We start from the raw sequence: 15,657 nt of genomic DNA, 5'->3' as shown, positions 1-15,657 counted from the left end.
TCAGCGCAAAGACCAACACAGTAGACGGACACAACTATTAGTAGAAATAAATGAAACGGACAGCGACATATTTCCCCAGCTTTAAGTCTAAACAAATGTGCAGCTCTAAGCAAGCCGTTTCACTTCGCTGGGACTCAGTTTCCCCATCTTAGCCTCCAAGGGCTTCTCAAACTCTTGACAATCCCCAGTCTAAAATATTGCGAAGATCTTGCCACAAACCCGGAGTTTACTGTATTGTTTCAAAGACCGGGATGGGGGTGGAAGGGGAATAAGAAAGAAGTCCTGAACTGTTTTCTTGCCCCAAGGGACAAGCGGCAACCACTCACCGTCCCTAAACCAGGGAGTCATGTAGCTCAGGATGTAGGTAGGGTCCAGGATCTTCCTGACATAGCCGCGGAAGGCGTGCAAATTCCGCCGCTGTTCGGCAGTCATTCCGGCGGCTCAGCTCCCCGCGACCACCTGCCTCGCCTGCGCTCCGCTCAGCTGCGCTCCGAGAAAACACAGCTGTGAGGCGCGAGAAATTTTCCCAAGTGAGCACCCAGCGCGGAGGCGGAGCTGCAGGGGAACCCGGGCTGCGGAGGAAAAATCGAAACTGCAACTAGCGGTGGGGGCGGGACGCCCAGGCTCCCTGCGCGGTTTCGTTTCCTCTCGGGCTCGCGTTTCCCGCGAGTTGCTCTTTGGTGTTCACATCATCTTAGACTTTCTGTTTTGCTTTTAGGGCCGTAAAGTTTAGATACGATAAAATGCATAGGTGTTAATTTATAATTCCGTGAGTTTGGGGAAATGTATGCGGGTGTAACCACTTTGCCCAGGTTGTCTGGGTCCTGTGGTCTAGTGTCTTAACTTTACAGGAGACTGTCACCTGTCTGCCAAAATGGCCATCCCGCGGTGCCGTCCCGCCTGGAGTGTGAGAGCTTCAGGTGATGCAAGTCCAGGAAATACACACGCTGGTTAGTCTGTTGTTCGCTTGTTTGGTTTGGGCTTTTGCCTGGTATGAAATAGTGCACTGTTGTCATATATATGTAGTCCAAATATCCTCTCCCAGTTTGTGTTACATCATTCTCTTTAAGGTGTCTTTTGAGCATAAATTTATTTTGGTGAAACCTAAATAAATTTAAATAATAAATAAATTTACCAGTTTTTTCGTTGATGACTGCCTTTTGTGTCCTCTTTGGTGAATCTTTGCCTACTCCGAGGTCATAAAGATATTCTTTGTTTTCTTTTAGGTCTTTGTGTTTTCAGCTTTTACCTTTAGGTTATGGGCATCTCACATTAATTTTGCTGTGGTATGAGGCAGAGGTCAAGCTTTCACTTCTTCCATACTTGTACTTGTCTCACACAAACTACTTCATCGAAAACTTTTCCCTTTTAATAGCCTTGGCACCTTTGTCAAAAAACCAACTGACTGTGTACTATATCTGATTTTATTCTGTTCCACTTATCTATTTGTTTACAGTGCTTTATTTCTCTTTGTAAAGACTACACTGGGACTTACCTGGTGGTCCAGTGGCTAAAACTCTTGCTCCCAGTGCAGAGGGCCTTGGTGTGATCCCTCGTGGGGAACTAGATCCCACATGTTGCAGCTAAAGATCCTGTGCGCCACAACTGAGGCCTGGTACAACCAAATAAATTAAAAAATACTAAGGGGAAAAAAGTACATTGACCGTTCTGGGATCTTTAGATTTTGCTATGAAATGTTCTTGCCTGGAGAATCTCATGGACAGAGGAGCCTCTCGGCTCTAGGGTCGCAAAGCGTCAGACACCTCCGAGTGACTTTCACTTTCATGAACTATTCAGTTTGCCAATTCCTATTTTTAAAAAAGCATATTGGGGTTTTGATCAGAACTACATCAAACCTACAGGTGAACTTGAGGAGAAATGACATTTTTAACAGTAGTGAGCCTTCAAATCCATGGATGTAAGTTTTCATTTATCTGGGTCTTTAATTTCCCTCAGCATTATTTTATAGTTTTATAGTTTTACAAGTACAGATCTTCTACATCTCTATTAAATTTATTCTTAACTATTTTACATTCTCTGATGCTTCTGTAAATTGAATTGTTTTTAAAGTGTCATTTTCAAGTTTTTTGTTGCTGGTATATAGAATTTATTAATTCACTTGTATTATGCAATTCACTAATTCACTTATTAGCTCTAGAGAGTTACTGTTCTGTAGAGTTCTTAAAAATTTCTATGCAAACAGTCATGCCATTTGGGAATACATGGGTTTTATTTCTTCTTTTCCAATCCTTATGCCTTTTATTTTGCTTCTTTCCCATATGGCACCTCCTATGGCTTCAGAAGAAAGCTGAATAAAACTGGTGCAAGTTGACACACTTATCTTATTACTAATTTCAGCAGGGAAACAATCAATGTTCACTTTAATCACAAACTCTGTAACAGAGAAGAACAAACCTGACTCCATACCGAATCCATTCCTTTAGCTCTAACATGTGTGGTCTGTTGCTTGTGCTTGGTCACGCTGACTCTGCACCAAGGGTTCCTCAAACTCAAAAGAATGCTGCCTTCAGCCTGAAATATACAGGATAGTCCATTCTCAGGACTCTGATCTTTAGAGGTGTAACACCTTTCCATTCATAGAGAGATAAAAATTTGAAAGTTCTTGTTCTGCTCCCTTCTCCCTGCCCTGCATTTGATCTTACAACAATACTAAGTCATGTTGCCAGTTACGTGGTTTTTAATTGCATCCAGTTCCCAGACAAATGTGAACCTATTCTGTTTCATTTGCAGAATGTTTTTTGTGTCCCCCACTCTCAGCTCCACCAAACTGATGTACCCGGAGTATTCCCTTTGCTTCCTTTGTTTTTTTTCCACCCACTTTTAACATTTTATCTTTAATGAAGCTTTATAGGCTACCCTACTGAATAAATAAAATACTCTGATTCAAGTTCCTCCCGATTGCTCTACCCAGATTTATAAGACTCTAGGTTGATGCTAGGAGGTTATAGATTCACCATCGCACCTGCTGCCTCTCAATGGGCCCTCAGTCGAAGCTATGGAAACATTTTTCTGTCTTGGAGAACAATACTTAGTAGACTCACAGAAATACTAGGTTTGTGATTTTTTCCCCCTTTCATGGTGTAAGCCAGGTTTGATCTCTCACTTCCCTAAACCAGCTTCTCTCCTACTTTCGTTATCAGCCTGACTCCTCGAGAATTCAACTCCTACGGCTCCCGCCGAGGGAATGATGCCATCATGGCGCGGGGGACATTCGCCAACATCCGCTTATTAAACAAATTCTTGAACAAGCAGGCACCACAGACTATCCATCTGCCTTCTGGTGAAATTGTGAGTATGGTGTCTTGCGCTTCCTCTAGAAGCCAGCATTTCTCAGGCTCTGGGTGGTTCAATGCTTGCCTTGTCCCTTTCCCTTTGGTCTTATTTTTTTTCCACACTTAACATCCTACCTCTTGCTTTACATAATCCCTTCTGCCAAGTGTTCCATATATGTAGAGGTCATCCCTAAAGAAGAGTCCTTTTAAACTGGAAGGCCTTTTCCTGCTTAGAGATTTCTGCTTCATGCTTTAACTAAATCTTGTTTCTTAGGAGTTGAGCTTAAAAAGCCTCCGATTGAGGTTTCATCAGTTCAGAATACTTGAAGGGGAAATTCCAGGTTAAGGTGGAGGATATTTACTAAGAAGTGCTGTTTTATGACTTCAGTAACATTTACTTAATCATACCGTTAGGGAAGGAAGAATATAGAGGACTGGGCAGGCCTGCTTGGGTCCTAATGGGAACCACGTGGAGTTGGTTTATTAGAGCTGAAATTGTCTGTTCACAGAGGGCAGGCATGGGGAGACGTGGGGAAGCCTGCCCTTGAAGTCAGACAAGCCTGGGTTCAAGTCCCAGCTCCACCTCAGACCAGCTGTGGAGCCTTCTTCAGAGATCTACCAACCTCTCTGAGCCTCACTTTTCTTACTTGCGAAGTAGAAATAACATCTCCTTTTTAAGGTTCTGAGGTTAACCCTGGGTGGCACGCGCGGCAGTCACTCAGTCAACTCTGGCACCCCATGGACTGTAGCCTGCCAGGCTCCTCTGTCCATGGGATTTCTCAGGCAAGAGTACTGGACTGGGTTGCCATTTCCTACTCCAGGGCACCTTCTCAACCCAGGGGTCAAACCCACATCTCTTATGTCTCCTGCATTGGCAGGCGGATTCTTTACCAGTGCACCACCTGTGAAGCCATCCAGCACAGAGTGAGTGCCTAGGACATATTTGTTCAGTGACTAGTGGGGACAGTAGACTATTAAGTGAAAAAGATACAGATGAATGGTAAAATCCCCAAGAGACGAAGGAGGGACTTGTAGTTAATAGACTTGAGGGCCTCCGGGATGCCAACTGTCATGGTGGGACCCTTCATTGACAGCCCTACCATGCACAGAACTCCTAGTCAGATGGTTAGTGCCTCAGCTTAAATAAGGAGACAGCATCAGAGATGAAGAGACATTGGAGTCAGGTCTTGAACTTGAAAGACAGACCTAGACAAGAAATGGAGGAATAAAGAGAAAAACAGATAATGCACAGAGTAGAAGAAAACTAAGAAAAACAATTGTTTCGTCTAAGAGATGATTTTCTGTTGGTGTAATCAGAAGACAAGAAGGAGCTCTTAAAAAAAAAAAAAAGGCCCTAAAAAATTTCACAGGAAAAGTTGAGAAAATCTTCCAGAAGGTAGAAAGACAAAGGGGAAATTAGGAAATGTAAGAATATCAAAGCCTGAACCTAGGAGGACCAGCATCTGACTGAATAAACATGCTAAAAAGAACAGATTAAATCTGAGAGGAAATTGTTTAAGAGTTAACACAAGAAATTCTTCAAGTGCAAAATCTGAGATTCCAGATCGAAAGGTCCACTGCACACACCCAGCCACATGAGTACTACTCACTCCCAGTCACATCACCTTGAAAGTAAGAACAGCAGAGGTAAGGAGAAGATCTAGAAACTTCGGAGAGGGGAAAAAAAGCTTATGTGCACTCTTCTGGGGATCAGATGCACTCAAGGCAACCCAGGAGACTTAGACTAAGGAAAATTGTTGGCACCCTAAAATCTGTATCCCTCATACTACCAGCCAAGTGAGAGTCTAAAGTAACAACACATTCAGATATTCAAAAGCTTTAAAAATAATCTGTCAGTCCCAGTCTCAGAAAGCTACTTGGTAATTGTATTCCACCAAAATGAGAGAATAAACCAAATATAGGGGAAGATGTAGGATCCAGGAAAAGGAAATGCAGGGAATCGCCAGGATGCTGGGGAAGGAAGACTCCTCCATCACATGAACACACCTCAGAGAGTCAGCGGTCCACACAGGAATGAGGGCGTCAGGAGTGACCCCCCGTGAAAAAGATTTTTAAAGTAAATCGCCTGATAGATATGAATGCCTTCAGAAAAGATTTGTATCAATACTTTAGGTAGTATATTTGGGAGTTAATGGGTAGGGACACAAACAGGTGAGCGTGCGCACACACGCATACAGATTTATTATTTCCAGTGGGAAAAGAAAATTTTTTTAATTGCCAAGAAAAGGAAATCTGAGTCCATTATGTGGCTCAGCTGTAAATAGCATGTACATACTTAAAACATATGGCCAGAAAAGGTATGACAGTGATATTAGAAGGCCCTGGAGAGGAGAGGTTGGGGAGAGGAAGAGCCCTACAAGAGTGGTAGTGGAAAGAACTAAATCCTCTAAGAATTTAATGGATAATAAAGAGAAATGAGCTGACCAATTAAATACTTAGGAATCCAGAGGTGAGATATCAGAAGAAACCACTAACTTTTATGCTTCCTTTAGAAGAGAGGGCACGTGCAGGGAGCCGGTACTCTATAAGCTGCCTGCTACTCTCAGTTTGACACACACAAGAGAAAAGCCAGGAGCCCGGAATTCAAACCTGCTGAGTCCGCACATCTGGGTTCCACAACCCACTCTGCCGTGGGATTGTCAGCTCTGTGGTCGTTTTGAAAGCACTTTAAAACACACACTCCCACATTCTTAATATCCAAACTAGTAACCGATACCTCTGAAAGTATCGGGTAGGTTGTTTCTTTTCTGGTCTTTGAAAGCATCCAGGGTTTTTGGTTAGACAGAGCAGGCTTTTACTCTTTTTTTTTTTCAACAGTTTCTATATTTGTGAGTTCTCTTCAGCTGAAGACAGACAGAATCCTATCTAGATTTAGGCAGTGCCGTGGGACATTAACCACAGTCTCCATCCTTTCACCACAGTAGTAATCTGTGAAAGCCTACTTGAGAGTTTGATTATATACCTTTCTAGAGCTCCTTTCAAATCAAACACTCCCTCTTTGGAGGGATCTTATTTTCTGACTTAAGTAGCGACAAAAAAAAAAAGTTTCATTACTCACCATCAATGATATCACCTGTCTTTGTGAAGCCTCAGCTCAGCAGAATGTTCAGAGTTCCTGTGAGAAACAAATGAATCTATTTGTTAAAGCCGTTTCTCATATATACTAAGAGATTCCTTAATGCTTTCTTGTCCTTTATTGATTGGTGCTTCATCAGTGTTTCTACTATTGTTACCTTGACCTCCATGTAGAAGGGTGATGAATAAAAGTCTGCATTTTTGTAATTTCCAAACACGTGACCTTTTTTTTTGTGTTTGGCCACCCTTTACAACTGACCATCACCAAGCCTCTGGTACAGAATCAAATCCCAGATTTAGGTGGGATTCTCTGCTTTTGCTTTAAGATATTTTAATCAATGGAAGAGTTTTTAAAAAAAAAAAACTGATCTAATTTCCTTTTTCCCCTGATGCCCTAGGATTTTAATGTTTTTCTACAATTAGGACAATAAGGCATTTCACTTAAGAGTATAAAATTCAATTTGATAGAGGTAAGTACCTGGAGAATCCCATGAATGGAGGAACCTCGTAGTCTACAGTCCATGGGGTCTCAAAGAGTCGGACATGACTGAGCGACTTAAAAGAAGAAGAAAAGAAGTAGTATTAATAGATGGCATTAACTGGAAATTTGTAGACCAGGCAACTGGTTGGTTGAGTTTGCCCTTGACTTTACACTGACTTGGCCGACTGCAGACACTCCTCCATGTCCCCTCAGGACTCACTAGCCTCTGTCTACACGCTGTGTCTTTACTCTGTCGGTAAAACCTCCCTCCTCTCCTCCTCAGCTTGATGTGTTCGACGCCGCTGAGCGGTACCAGCAGGCGGGTCTCCCCCTCATCGTCCTGGCCGGCAAGGAGTACGGCTCGGGCAGCTCCCGAGACTGGGCCGCCAAGGGCCCTTTCCTCCTGGTGAGTAGCACGCAGAGACAGCGCTGCAGGCAGCTGCCCCCCGCTCCAGAAGGGAAGCTGGGAGGGAGGCGGAAGGAACGTCCTTTGGTTTGCTTTCCAAGAAGATGCTGTGGGAGAGCAAGGCAAGCTCGGGGAAGCGTGGGCTGTTTCCTCGCCTCCTGCTTCGTGATCCGGGCTTCCCTCACTGAGTGAAGAAATGTGGAGTCAGCAGGTTCCCCTCCATCAAGTGTCGCTACCCTGGGAGCCATGGATCTTTGGGTGTGTCGGTACGACCGTTGAGGGGAGGATCTTGAAGTCCATGAAATTACATCCAGAAGTGTGGAATGTGTGTCTTTTTTTTTTTCTTTTTAATGGGGAAAGTTTCATGATTTTCTTAATGTTCTCGGGTTAGCACCTGAAGCTTATTTAAGGCCCTTGTCCTAGTTCAATGTGAGGACAGTGCTGCTACTGTCTCGTCTGTTAGGTTCACAGAAGAGAAAACATCAGGAGCCCGAAAGTGAAAGTCGCTCAGTCATGTCTAACTCTTTGCAAACATGAACTATACCGTCCATGGAATTCTCCAGGCAAGAATGCTGGAGTGGGTAGCCTTTCCCTTCTCCAGGGGATCTTCCCAACCCAGGGATCAAATCCAGGTCTTCCACATTGCAGGTAGATACTTTACCAGCTAAGCCACAAGGGAAGCCCAGGAGCCTGAGCTTTGAATAAACTCAGGGAATGCACTTTGTACAGCTGCTTTTCACTGCCAGTGAAGGGTGTGCGTACAGGCTCAGTAGAAAAGGAAACCCTCTCAGTGTAGACAGACCGCTCTTCAGAACCTTCCGCCATTTCAGGGCTTGACCCGGAAGTTGTCCCTGTGGGAGGGGCCCCACAGGGAGTCTTTCCGTCTGGCCCCTTCGCTGGCCCTGAATCAAGCAGGGCCACTTGTGGTGCCTGGCTTCAGTCTTCAGGGTGGGGTAGAATAGCTTAGCTGATACCAGTTTAAATAACAGTGGCTTGAGCAAATCAATGCACTTGGCAGACGTTGCACAAGTCAGTTGATATCCACATGTGCTGTAAAAAATATATGACTGTCTGGCAGACAGCCCTCCAGACGCCCAGGTTTTAATCACACCCCCCCCCCCCCCCGCCTTTTTAAGTCCCATCAGTTTGCAGTGGGTGGGGGTGTGGAGAAAAGATATGTTATTAGTTGGTAATTTGTCGAAGGCCTGCCCTTTCTAGAAACTGCTGAAAAGAACCTAAGAAACTACAAAAGGAAGGATTTTAGGAAGGGAGCCGGGCGCTGACAACAGCATTGAGAGCAGGAACAGTCGGGGCGTGGGGGGAGGTGCTGGGGGGGACAGGAAGGTCTGTGGATAGGCGAGTCACGGCTCAGAGGGGATCTCTAGAGTCTGGGTGGGCTGCACCAGCCGCAGGGCCAAAGAGCGAGCCTGGCCCCGGCGAGAGAGGCATCAGTGGTTTCTTACACATCTGAAGCATCGTGGGATGCGGCTGACCGCAGGCGGCACACGCGATAGTCTTCACCCCAGGGAGGAGGAGGCGGCTCCTCCCATTTATTAGAGCGGGGATTGACATCAGGTTGGCTGTAGTTACCAGGGAAACCAGGGCTGGGGCATGTCCCTCACAGCCCCTCAAGTTAACAGCGGTCAGAGGGTAAATGTTTCCCTCTAATGAACTAACAGGTGGGGCCTTCCTGGCCTAAGGAGCAGAGGGCAAGCACGTTCGGGTGAGTAGGGCGGAGGCGAAGCCCGAGCAGGAGAGCAGCGGGTATACAAAGAGCAAGGGAACAGCCATCTTTTAGGGTTCCGACTCTGTAGTGTCAGCTTCTCTACAGAACAGCCCTGAGTTCTGTCTGCCCAGACAGCAGTGCACACTTCCTTCTGTAGCTGGCCAGCCTCAGCCACGTTGTCCACAGAAAGAGAGGCCAGGCAGCGTGACCTGCCGCTCCACACAGCCCTCCTCACAGAGCTTGGGGCGTGAATAACCTGTGTTTACAACCATTGCCCCTTCCCCCCGAATAAATACGCAGTACATATGTACATAAATCTACACAAAATACCAACTGCGCTAAAGAATCTGCTCTTTTAAACCTGTGCTTTTAAACTTGGAAACACTTTGTGATTTAAAAAATACCTATGCCTGGATCTCATTCCCAGACGTTCTGGTTTGGTTGGTAAGATGAAAGGCCTGGACTTCGGATTTTAAAAGCCTCTCCTGGTGACTGTAATATCAGCAGAACCTTAGAACACCTCTGTCTAGCCATGGTTCTCCAGACTTAAAAGTATCCCATCCTCTCACCCATGCTTCCTGCAAGAGATTCTGATACAGTAGATCTGGGGTTGTAAGTACCTAAGAATCTACATTTTTAACAAGCTTCCTGAGTGACCCTGATTCAGGGGATCTGAAAGTATGTTGAGAGCTTTTACGGGTATCTTAATATTATATTACAGTTAACTAATATTTGAGATTTGGGTGTTCTAGTTAATCAGGTATCCTGGTTTACTGATCATTGCTGTATATTGTCAGTTATAGGTTACCAATAAAATGTGCTTTATAGGAAGCTTTATATCAAGATTACATTCAGTGCAATTTGATCCTTGAAACAGGAGGTATAAAAGCAGCACACAGCAGGTGATCAATTCCTTTCTCTGTACTATGTTCTGAAAGTTGTGTTTTGATTAAATATTCTGTGTCTGCTAATACAACCTACAATAATACCAAAATTCAAAGGGCAAAATGAATTTTCTTTGTGTTTCTTTGTAGTGTGGTTTCCAGATACAGTGGGAGTTTGTATCACAAACTAAGTGTGTGATTAGACTTTGTGGGTTCAAATATCTGACAGACCACTGACTCCCAGGGTGCAGGGCACAGTAACAGTGTCTCCATCCAGAGTTGGTGGAGGTAGAAGGGGAGAGTTCATTTCATTGCCTACCTGCTGCTTATACAGTGGAGGCAGTTGGTTAGCTACTGTGCTATATATATAATAGCAACATTTTATGTAAAGGACTAATTGAAGGAGAATTTGGGCAGGAGAAGAGTTTTGACCTAAGAATCCTGTTGTTAAGTGTCTGTGTTAAAGAAAAACTGTGTCCCAGCTACTTACAGTCTTCGTTCTTCAGGGAATCAGAGCTGTCCTAGCGGAGAGTTACGAGCGCATTCACCGAAGTAACTTGGTCGGGATGGGGGTGATCCCTCTCGAGTACCTCCCTGGGGAGAATGCAGACACCCTGGGACTCACCGGGCGTGAACGATACACTATCAGCATTCCAGAAACCCTGAAACCACGAATGAAAGTCCAGATCAAGGTAAGTCAGTGCCCTTCCATGCCAGGTCCAGCTAAAGGGACCCCATGTTTGTCATCAGTCTTTTTTTTTTAATTTGGTCATGCTGCAGGTCATGCACGATCTTAGTTCCCCACCCAGGGATCGAACTCATGTCTCCTGTATTGGGAGAATAGTGATGAAAAGCTCAGGGGTGGGGCATTTAAAGCAGCTTTTTATTATAAAAATGTGAACAGACACACTCACCCCAGGCCCTGGCTTTGATTAGCACTGAGGTGAAAACGACAGCTGAGCCCTGGGTAAGGCGAGGATGAGGTGCAGCACCGTGGTCCCAGGGTGATCTAGCCGCCCAGGCAGATTGAGCTGCTGAGCCGCGTCCTAGAGTGAGCATCTGGGCCAGCGCCCAGGGGACAGCCTTAATGAAGCGCCTGCTGGCTGCCAACACTTCCTTTCCCGGGCCGTCCCTGGTGAAGGCTTCGAAAATATTCCAAACATCGCAAGTAACTGCTGCACCGAGAGGCTGTTTCTAATTCTCAGGGTCTCTCACTTCCATCACAGATGCTCTGCAGGGCTTTACCTTGTAGATCAGTACATGGGGCATCTTGTTAAGTAAAGCACAGCTTCCTGCTCAGCGGGTCTGGGCTGGGGCCGGCCGGCACCTGCTCGGGTGCTGGGTGCTGCCGGGGCGTGGACTGCACTTGGAGGGCAGTCTGAGGGCTGGCTCGTCTCCTCCCTCATCTGTTCTTCTCTGCTCCTCCGTCCTCCCAGCTGGACACCGGGAAGACCTTCCAGGCTGTCATGAGGTTTGACACCGACGTGGAGCTCACTTATTTCCATAACGGGGGCATCCTCAACTACATGATCCGCAAGATGACCAAGTAGGCCCTGGTCTCCTTGGAGATGGGCGGCCCAGCGGCCCGGCGGCAGGAGGAAGCACAGCATCCGCAGCCCACAGGCCCCGGGTTGGCAGCCTCTTCGCCCCTGGCCTCCTCCCCTGACCCTCGCCTCCATGCAGGGGTGCTGCCTGCCCAGGGCGCCCTGAGGTCCCAGTGTGGATCCTCTGCACACAGAATCAGCAGTTTCTACATGCGCTATTTTTGTTAATCTTTTTATCTTGTTCTAGAATTTGGGAGCTTAGAATGGTGGGACTGTCACTTGTGCCAAGAAGGGAGAGTTGAGCCCTTTAAGGTCACTGATCACTGAATGTTGATTTTTCACTCTTAGCCTCTAAAGTTCAGCTCCTGCCCAGTTTCTGGCTCCTGTCCGTTGCCCTCTGCTCTATGAAACGTTCCCCTTGAGAGTCCGTTGCCTCTGTGTGCTCTGCCAGTGTAACTGACAAGGCAGAGGGGACGTGTTCGCACGTGGTGACCGTAGTCCCTCCACCCCGCCGATTCCTCCAGAGTGAATGACCCAGGCACCTCGGGAATGGCTCAGACATTCAAAGTTTTCACTTGTGTACTTTTTGACAGCTCCACACTGAGGAAATATGGAGATGTCTTTCAGTAGTTTCATAAAGTTTCCCTAGAAAACTTTTCATGTATCATGAGGAGAACTTTGGAGGTGGTTTTGAAGAGATATGCAGAACATTTCTAATTTGAATAAGATTAAATCTATTTTCAAGGAAAACTTTTTGACTTTGGTATTGAATTCTGCTGCAGGCGTGGCCCTCATTTTGTGATATTTAGAGCAGAGCAAATTTCAGACTGCAGGTTCCTGAAGTCTGAGTGATCTTCGAGTTTTGTTTGTTTGTTTTCCAAAAATATATTTATTTGGCAGTGCCGGGTCTTAGTTTTAACATGAGGACTCTTTAGTTGTGGCATGTGAGATCTAGTTCCCTGACCAGGAATTGAACCCAGGCACCCCGCACTGGGAGCACGGAGTCTTTAGCCACTGGACCGCCAGGTAAGTCCCTCGAGTTCTTTCCTGTAACCACATCAGTAATATGCAGGTTAAATGGCTGTGTTGAACCCCCTTTAGGAGCGTACAAGATGGTAGCAATAGCCTGGGAGCCGTGATGATGTAGCTTGGTGAACGGACCATAGTTTTTTTTTAATCTTCAGCTGGGTTACCTGCTCCTTTTCACCACTGAGGTCATTTCAGGGCACATGTTGTAGTCTGCTCCAGCTGCCATGATGAAATGTCATAGACTGAGTGGCTCAAATGTCAGAAATTTATTCTCTCACAGTTCTGGACGATAGATGTCCGAGGTTGAGGTTGCGGCGAGCTCATTTTCTGGTGCGAGCTCTCATCCTGGCTTGCAGCCAGCCGCCGCCGCCCGTGTCCTCGGGCGGCCTTCCCTCAGCGCCTGTGCACAGATGATGGATGAACGGACGCGCTCCCGGGGGTCTCTTCTTACGAGGGCCCGGCTCTCGTGACCTTTATTTAAACTTACCCTAGAGGTCCCACCTCCACAGCAGCACAGTGGGGGCTGGACTTCAATATAGGAATTTGGGGTGGAGGGGGCACCCGTTCCGTTCATAACAGGGCACCTTATACCTTACAAATTAATCTCCCTCTAGTGAGTTTTAAGCCTCAGCTTTCAGCACTCGGGTCTGTGGGCTAGTCAACAGAACTTTGGCTTATCTGCTCACTCAGCCATGTCTGACTGCAACTCCACGGTCTGTAGCCCACTAGGGTCCTCTGTCCATGGAATTCTCCAGGCAAGAATACCAGAGTGGGTTGCCATTTCCTCCTCTGGGGGATCTTCCCGACCCAGGGATGGACCCAGGTCTCTTGTTCTCCTGCATTGGCAGGCAGAATCTTTACCACTAGCACCACAACACCCAGGATCAAATCCTAACCCCCAGCTCCCCCCCAGATAATTGGACAAGGCAGGTTCCTCAGCATCCTTGCCTCTGAGATCCTGGGATCTAGCTTCTGTTCATGAATAAAAATCACAGACAGAACCCTGTTGTACAAGAAAACCCTGTGACCCACATATTAAAGTCAGTGTAATAGCCACACTTTCTGGGAAACAAACTCAGAAGGACAGTGCAGATAGTGGAGTGCAGTTTATTACACTGGTGGGCCCAAGGCAGAGTCTCCTCTTAGCCAAGGACCCCGACCAGCATTTGTGAAAATCTTTTATACCCCATGTGTACGTGTCTGAACCCACCACCCCAAATTCCTTGAGGCTTGCAAAGGAAGGCTAAATACAATCACAATAACCCCATCATTCACGTGTTATGTGTTCAAATAGTTAATAAGCCTGCGGTTACATTCCAACCAGTTAATAACCGATAAGCCTGTGGTTACTTTCCGATAGATACTATCCGGAGGCAGGGGTGATTAGTGTCTGTTTTCTCTTAGGTGATGAGTAACCTGGATATGATCTTCAAGGTTCCCCTGTCCGGAGGGGGTCTTATCCTTCCATTGTCGTTCCCACAGGCACTAAGCAGAGAGTTCAGAGTCCACTGGACAGGTGGCTGAGCGTGATCAGCATGGACAGGCCTCAGGTGGAGTTCAGGCCATATGAATTCCTTCTTCACTAGCATGACAACACTAAGAAGGGCTGAAAAAACACATCCACCCCTCAGACCTCCAGTGCCGAACCTGGAGCAGCCTGGCTCCCCACCCTCGGTGCTTATGGGGAGACATTCTTGCAGCTATGACTTCTGGAATGGGGTCCCTTCACCTCTGAATTTCCCTCCTCTCCCTTCCAAACACCCTCTATCATGTTCATTAATAAAGTGTCTTGGGCCAGTGTCCCATCCTTGCTCTCAACCAGGCTGAACAAATAAACCCCTTTCACCTGGTTTCTCAAGAAGTCACTGGGTGCTTACTCTCCAGGTGAGAAGCTTGCTGCTCTTGCTGGGCCCAGCCCCTCCCTGTCTATGGGGTTCCCATCTCCCTCGTTCCTACTGTTTTCTAAATTCGTATGTGCCTGATACCTCCTAGGCAAACAAGTGTTCCTGGTGCCCAGTGAATTCACAGACGAACATTTTTCTTGCAGCAAATAAGCATATGTGTCTTTGGCAATGGAACAGCTCATGTAGGTGGAAAGTGATCTAGGAGAAGGATAAATTAGACAGGACTTTTAGCTACAGTGTTAGAAGCACAATTCAAACTGCCTAAACAAACAAAAAAAGTGGCTCAAGAACCGAGGTGGCCATTGCCACAGGCATAAGATTGGATCTAGCGACTCAGACTCAGGTCCTTCCAATTCATTTCCATTTGTGATGGCCTCACTCTGGGCCAGTCCGTGTGCTGGGGGACATGGCCACTGACAGCTCTGGGATAACAGTTAAGCTTGTGATCTTAGATCCCAGTGTCCCCTAGGCCAAAAATACTTGGAGTTTCTTAGTCACCTAAACGAAGAACCTTATTCTGGGCACAGCTGGCCTTTCAGGGTTGAGTTAGGACAGTGTGACAGAGCCATGAGAGCTGCTTCTGAAAAACAGGAACCCAAGCTCCACGGGCTGCCTTCTTTGGAAGCTGTTAAATGTCCCGACTACAAACAGAATTTAACATCCAAGTAGTTTTTGTTTACCTGTACAAAGACTATATAATTAATAGTCGATATTTAACAGTTTTAATAATTTACATCCTCAAAACTGAGGTCTACATTTTAAATATAGATTTGTTGAGTGAGATTTCATATTAAATACAGATTTGCTGAGTGGAATTTATAGTTTTATTACATTATATCATAAAACAGAGATACTGGTATGATCCTGAAATTAATACTCTAATTTGGCTCCAGTCATCTGGTCAGCAGCAGGGCTTATGCGTATCTGCTACTGTGGTGGTTCTATAGGATGTTGTTAACGTCCCATGAGTACAGGGGGTCTAGGGCCTGTGTATTTGGGAACCAGTGGGTTACATGGACCTTATCACTGCAGAACTGACACAAGGACACACAATGGCAGTGTGTGCTGCGAAATCATTCATTTGAGGGGAGAGCGGGTAACAGGCAACATAGAAGCCTATTTGCCCACAGAACTGCTTTCTTTAGAGCATCGCACAGCACCACGTTCCACAAGTCACACTTGAGCAAACACTGACCTGCTGGATTCTTTGTTTTTAGATTCAAATAATAATATCAGTTTCAAGGGTTGGAGTCAGTTTACTGGCCTTGTGACACAATCAGGCATTAGACTGAAA

General features: G+C 46.1%; 3 protein-coding genes across 3 annotated transcripts in view; 2 read left to right on the top strand and 1 right to left on the bottom strand.

The window, feature by feature from the left end:
• Positions 1 to 830, bottom strand: part of DDX58 (DExD/H-box helicase 58) — a 32,060-nt gene extending 31,230 nt beyond the window's left edge. The window contains exon 1 of the mRNA XM_043487314.1: positions 327 to 830. Coding sequence (XP_043343249.1) covers positions 327 to 432 — 106 coding nt within the window. The 5' untranslated portion in view covers positions 433 to 830. The remainder of the gene's footprint in view (positions 1 to 326) is intronic.
• LOC122452766 (antiviral innate immune response receptor RIG-I-like) overlaps positions 1 to 15,657 on the top strand; it is a 145,555-nt gene that overhangs the window by 42,894 nt on the left and 87,004 nt on the right. The window lies entirely within an intron of this gene.
• Positions 3,145 to 12,180, top strand: LOC122453333 (cytoplasmic aconitate hydratase-like). The gene is made up of 4 exons (XM_043487316.1): positions 3,145 to 3,309; positions 7,154 to 7,276; positions 10,393 to 10,578; positions 11,323 to 12,180. Exons 1-4 carry the CDS (start codon positions 3,217 to 3,219, stop codon positions 11,434 to 11,436), a joined length of 516 nt encoding a protein of 171 aa, XP_043343251.1. The 5' UTR covers positions 3,145 to 3,216; the 3' UTR covers positions 11,437 to 12,180.

Source organism: Cervus canadensis, chromosome 14, assembly GCF_019320065.1.
Source record: "Cervus canadensis isolate Bull #8, Minnesota chromosome 14, ASM1932006v1, whole genome shotgun sequence".
Taxonomy (NCBI): Eukaryota; Metazoa; Chordata; class Mammalia; order Artiodactyla; family Cervidae; genus Cervus; species Cervus canadensis.
This window is presented reverse-complemented; position numbering and strand designations above follow the sequence as displayed.